The sequence below is a fragment of the Orycteropus afer genome, unplaced genomic scaffold (genome assembly GCF_000298275.1).
Source record: "Orycteropus afer afer isolate SDZICR_OR568_19922 unplaced genomic scaffold, OryAfe1.0 scaffold00061, whole genome shotgun sequence".
Taxonomy (NCBI): Eukaryota; Metazoa; Chordata; class Mammalia; order Tubulidentata; family Orycteropodidae; genus Orycteropus; species Orycteropus afer.
In genome coordinates this window covers 3547729-3553437 of record NW_006921648.1, presented here as the reverse complement: position 1 = coordinate 3553437, position 5709 = coordinate 3547729, and the positions used below count along the sequence as shown (strand labels likewise).

Sequence of the window (5709 nt, the reverse complement as noted above, 5' to 3'; positions counted from 1 at the left end):
GGTCATTTTTTAAAAAGTTCGAAAACCGCTGTGTGGTATTAGGAATTGGCCCAGGAATTATTCCCGCTTAATGGGGCACTCACTCCAGAAAGTCAGGCATTCCTGTTCACACCAGTGGGGTTAGAGCAGCCACTGGGTCCAAATGGGGGTGCACACGAGAACCCCTCCCCCGTGCCCAGAGCTCCTTTCCCAGGCCAGGCTCAGGGCCTTGGGGACCCTGGCAGCTGCGGGGGGCCACAAGGCTCACGGGTTGGTGGGCTCCTCCTTGGACTGGGCGCTGGCTCGGGACTCAAGGCGCAGGGGTCTCGTGTGCCTGGTGGCCCCCTGAGCCTGCTGGGGGTCCCGCGGTGTCGGGATCAGCGGTGGCAGCACTGGCAGGGGCGGCAGAGACGGTGTCCGTGACGACGGCACTGTCGGGTGGGGGCCCGAGGCAGCTATGCTGGTGTTCATGCTGGGGCACGGGGCTGGGGGCACAAGAGACCCTCCATGTGTCCAGGAGCATTCCATTTGGAGACCCCCTAGGAGTGGGGTCCAGCGGGGGGGTATCCGGTTCAGAGAGCAAAGCCCCCCGACTGGAAGGAAGGGCTTTATGGCTTTGCAGGTGGGGACCTGGCTCACCCAGCCCCTGACACCCTCCACCCAACACACATGAGCCGGAAATGGGAAGTAGAGGGGAGCAGGATGCCGGAAAGGATTGGGGGCCAAGGGCAGGTTCCAGGTTCCAGATCTGGTTCAGCTACAAGGCCTAGAGCTCCCTGCTCTGCAGGGCTGCCGGTTGGTTGGGATAAGGATGGTGAGAAATCAGAGTAGAGACAGTGCCTGGGGGCTGTCCTGGGTCCACGAGGCCTGTACCATGGCAATGTGAGTCCAAGGGGGCCCGAGGGACCAGGTGGGCTCCCCTCTCCCACCCCTGCAGCTTGTGTACACCTGACAAAGGACAACCCTGTGGACCCCACTCCTGGGCTGCAAGCTATGTGAGGGTGGCATCCTGGTCCTGGCAGGGTGCAGGCAGAGCAGGTAGGAGATGGACTCAGGGGGCAGGGAGCCCCAGGTGAGGGTGGGGGAACCTGAGGCCATGCCAGAGGCCTGGCTAGGCCAGGAAGTTGGGGGCCAGAGACTCACAGTGGTAGATGGCACCCAGCAAGGAGTTGGCACGCACGTGATCGTAAAGGCTTCGCGATGGGGGCCGTGGCACCTTCACGGCTTGGGGGAACCAAAGAGAGAGAGGTGGGAGTGGGGACCCTGCCCACACTCTCAATCCCCACCCACTGGAGAGGGTGTCTCCCACTGCCTTCTGGAGTCTAGAGCTGTCCACGGGCGCTGGAGGCCGGGGGGCGGCGGGTGTGGTCCTAGCATGACAAGACCCAGCTGACGCCGCAGGACAGTCATGGCTTTGTGTCAGCGGCTTGAGGTGTCCCTGCTGGAGCTGGACCACCACAGGGCCACCTCCCCTCCTCTCCTTCAGTTTTGAACCTGAAGCCACCCCTTGTCCATGTCCAGCCAAGAATCCCCCTGAATGACTGCGTAGCCACTGCCCGACATTGGTGTGTGCGGAAAAGAAGCCAGATGAGAGGAGAAAGGAGTGAGGACCGAGAGTGGACCAGGAGACCCCCACAGGGTACTTGGGGAGAGGGGCCAGGCCTAGCGCCCAGGACAAGCCAGGGTGGACTGTTCCTTCTGCAGGATGGTGCTGTTTTCTGGCACTTGCCCTGGGTGTTTCCTGCTTATTCCCATCTCAAACATCACTGATTTCTGAGAGCCTTCTTCCTGGACCAAATGACTTCAAACAGCCTCTCCCTTACCCCACTCTCTGCCAGTCCATGTTGGACTCCTGCCCTCACTGAACTTACTGACCCCACTTACATATTCTGGTCCCCAAAGAACGCAGCTCTGGGGCAGAGACTGTCCACACTGGGCACCCTCAGTGGCACTGACACAGCTCTGGCCTCAAGGAGGGCTCGGGAGTTACTCGTGGGGTGACCAGCAGCGTGTAGCACCCAAGGAGGTTCCCCCTCCAGGACAGAACTCGCTGTGGGGTGCCGGACGGGCAGGGTTCTGGCCATGACTGTGCAAGTGACCAGGAAGGGCAAGGAGTGACCATTCCCACTGCAGCTCCTCAGGGTCACTGACTCAGGCCGTTCTGCCAGGCTCAGCGTTGCTCCAGAGCTCCCCACCGGGCTGGCCCGGACCTCATCGAGCCACATCACTGTCTGGGGGTGTCACCCTGTTCCCCCCTTGCCAGGTGAGCCCTGACCTGGTTCCTGCCCTCTCCCTTTTACCTCACACAGGCGTAGCCCTACCCCACAGACCTCTTGTTCTCCTAATGGCGTCTCAAGGGGGGCTGTCTGAGTGCTCAGCTGTTGCAGGCAGCAGCTGACTGTCACTAGCCTTTGGGCTCCATGTGGCCTGAATCGGTTCCCATGTGCCCAGCTTGGGTCATCACCAGTTGGCACCCAGACCCCTCCAAGGGCCAGACTGGCACCTACCAACAAGCTGACCAGTGAGACTAAATTAACGTCCCTCTAAATGAACCCCAGCTGCCTTCCAAGCCAAGGGACATGGGCCTGGGTTACAAACTCGAGATCCAGCGAGGGTTTGCCTCTGGTCCCAGAGTGGGACCCCCATCCACCCCACACTAGCCCACCATCCCAGAGACCTGGGACTCTGTCTCCAACCTGAACTCAGCCTTGCCCTGTACCTGCCCCTCCCAACTTCCTACTTGTGCGTCGCCAGACACCCAGGAGTGGGCCTTTGAACCCTCGGCCCCTCCACCCAGGGTCAGGAGGCCTCCTGGGCAAGGCTTCCAGACACTTTGTACTTGACTTGAAGAACAAGAGAACGTAGGGAGAGGGATTTTTAGGCCTAACTTGAGAACTCTAGAGAGGTCCATGGGCTGGACCCAAGGGTACATGAAAAGACTGCGCCAGAATGCTGCCTGGAAGCAAGCAGGGATGGTGAGACTTTGTGTCCCGTGCTCCTGGTTATCAGAGGAACCAGTCCCTGCAGAAGGCTGTCTGCTTGGTAGGAAAAAGGAAGATCCTCTCATTCAGTGAAAAAGAGGAAGAAGCTCAATGAGATGGACCACAGCGGCTGCAGCGATGGGCTTAACCATGGAAACAATTGCGAGGCTGGTGCGGGCTGGGCAGTGTTTCATCCTGATGTACGTGGGATCACTGTGAGTCGGGGCCGCCTCATCCAACAACACAAAAGGGGGAGGTCAGCTCTTGAGGCAGACTATGCTCGAAGCCTTGGTGGATGAAAGGGTTCTTTAGGGTCCAGTGGGATGGGGCCCCAGGCACGGGACAGGACATGGGCAGAGACCCCATGGCTCATGGAGGCAGACGGGGTGAGAGGTCGAATGGCCCTGCAGGTGGGCCTCAGAATTGTGCTCCTGAAGGCCATGGGGACTCATGGGGAATCATGGCCTCCAAGATGGCCACATCCCTAGTCCCTGGAACCTGGGAACATGTGACCTTGTATGATGTTGAGGACTGAACTGTATGCCTCAAAATGTTGTGCTGTAAATCCTAACCCCTTAGCTGGGCTTATAGCTCCCACCTGGGAAGGGCTGTTCTTTGCCATGGTAATGAGGCCGTGTTAGTGCAGGGCGTGTCTTGAGTCAAGCTCCTTTGAGATATAAAGGAGATTAAGGAAGCAGAGGTGCTGGTGGATGCCAGACCACAGGAAGATCATAGGAGCCAAGCAGCAGAAGCTAATGAGTGAAAAGGCCTTCCCTGCTTGAATCATTTCTTTTAGAAGGATCAGCACAAGGCTTGTCCTTATGAGACAGAGATTGAAGATGTCCCAAATGTCCAACTTTTCCAAACTGCTGTACCACTCCATCATCTCTGACATCAACCGCTTCTCTCCTCGATACTCTCCCTCCTGTCTTAGGGTTCTGCATTTTGCTGTAATGTCTCACGGAATTCACAGACTCCTAAAAAAATGGCTCACGTGGTGGTGGTGGAGGCTGGGAGGCTGGCAAGTGCCAAATCTGTGGGTAGGTCTGGAGGATTCCCCCAACTCACATGGTTGCAGGGGCTGTTGTTGCTAGGGGCCAGTGAGTTGGCTCCGACTCATAGCAACCCCACGTACAACAGAACGAAACACCGCCCGGTCCTGTGCCAGCCTCACAGTCCTTGCTACACCTGAGCCCATCGTTGAGGGCCTTCTCCTTTTTCATTGACTCTCCACTTTACCAAGCATGACATCCTTCTCCAGGGAATGGTCCCTTCTGACAACATCCCAAATCAGTGGGTCAGATGACCAGCTGCTGTCTCAGGTAGAGGGGTAAGATGATGACAAACCAAATGCAGGACCACAGCCAGAGAGAGAACTTTCCCAGAACGTTCACATATACGCCCTCAGGGCAGCTAAGGGTGGTGACTTGAGTCGCACCCTCCAGCAAGGCGGACTCAAGATACATCCCACCCTGAAGAGGCATGAAACACCAAAGTAAAAAAAAAAAAACTACCAAACTCACTGCCAACAGGTTGATTCCGACTCATAGTGCCCTCCATTGAGTTTCCTAGACTGTAAATCTTTATGGAAATAGATTGCCCCATCTTCCCTCATAGAGCAGCTGGTGAATTTGAACCGACAACCTTCTGGTTAGCAGTCAAATGCCTGAGGCACCATGCCACCAAAACCAAAACACCAAAACTAGAGTCTAGGATTTACAATACAACAGAAAATGGCAGGTGATGGCTAGAAGGGCTGTATTAAGCAACCCACTGCACTGGATCCCCCCAGAGCTGACACGGAGAGAGGGTTCTCCTGGAGGTAGCGCCCCGAATTCAGACTCCTAACCTCCTAAACTGGGAGAGAATGAATTTCTGCTTGTTCAAGCCACCCACCGAGGGTATCTGTTACAGCAGTACTAGATGACTGAGTCACACAGACTTTGCAAGTGGGACTAAGGGTCCTGAGGTGGGAGCCTGTCCTGGAGGAGACATTAACACTGCAAGCCACCGACAGCCACAGCCCACCCCAGGGAGGACTGGGAGTCCATGGAACCACAGTGGGGCTGTGTGGTGGGCAAAACGGTGGCCCCCAAGAGAATACGCTCCCAGAACCGCACATGTGATCTTATCTGGAAAAGGACCTTGAGATGAGACCATTGTGGGATGCCCTATACCTGTGAGAGGTACAAGATTTTGCCATTGTAGGAGGCAGACAAGGGCAGACAGAGAAGATGCTATGTGACGCGGTGGGGGTAAGTCAGCCACAAGCCAAGGAACACCGGAGCCCACCAGAGGCTGGAAGACAGGGAAGGATCCTTCTCTAGAGCCTCCAGAGGGAGGACGGCTCTGCCGACACCTCGGTTCAGACTTCCAGCCTCCAGAACTGAGACGAAACGTTCCGGTTGTTTGAAACACCCCCGGCTTGTGGTCCTATGTTACTGGCCTCCCCTGGACAAGGACACAGGGGCTGCCTTCTTGGTCCAACACACCCAATAAAGAAGAGCTCCTCCCCCCAGCACACCCAATGAGGTAGACCCCCGCCTCCAGCGCATCCAATGAGGTAGAGTCCCTCCCCCGCACACCCAATGAGGTAGAGCCCCTCCCTCCAGCACACCCACTGAAGTAGAGCCCCTCCTCCCAGCACACCCACTGGGGTGGAGCCCCTCCTCCCAGCACACCCAATGAGGCAGAGCCCCACCCCCGCACACCCAATGAGGCAGAGCCCCTCCCTCCAGCACACCCACTG

General features: G+C 57.3%; 1 protein-coding gene across 1 annotated transcript in view; it reads right to left on the bottom strand.

The window, feature by feature from the left end:
* Window positions 1–243: 243 nt before the first annotated feature.
* Window positions 244–5709, bottom strand: part of CUNH16orf96 (chromosome unknown C16orf96 homolog) — a 44057-nt gene continuing 38591 nt past the window's right edge. Inside the window, exons 15-16 of the mRNA XM_007939712.1 lie at window positions 1138–1203; window positions 244–482 (exon numbers count right to left, since the gene is read on the bottom strand). Coding sequence (XP_007937903.1) covers window positions 244–482; window positions 1138–1203 — 305 coding nt within the window. The remainder of the gene's footprint in view (window positions 483–1137; window positions 1204–5709) is intronic.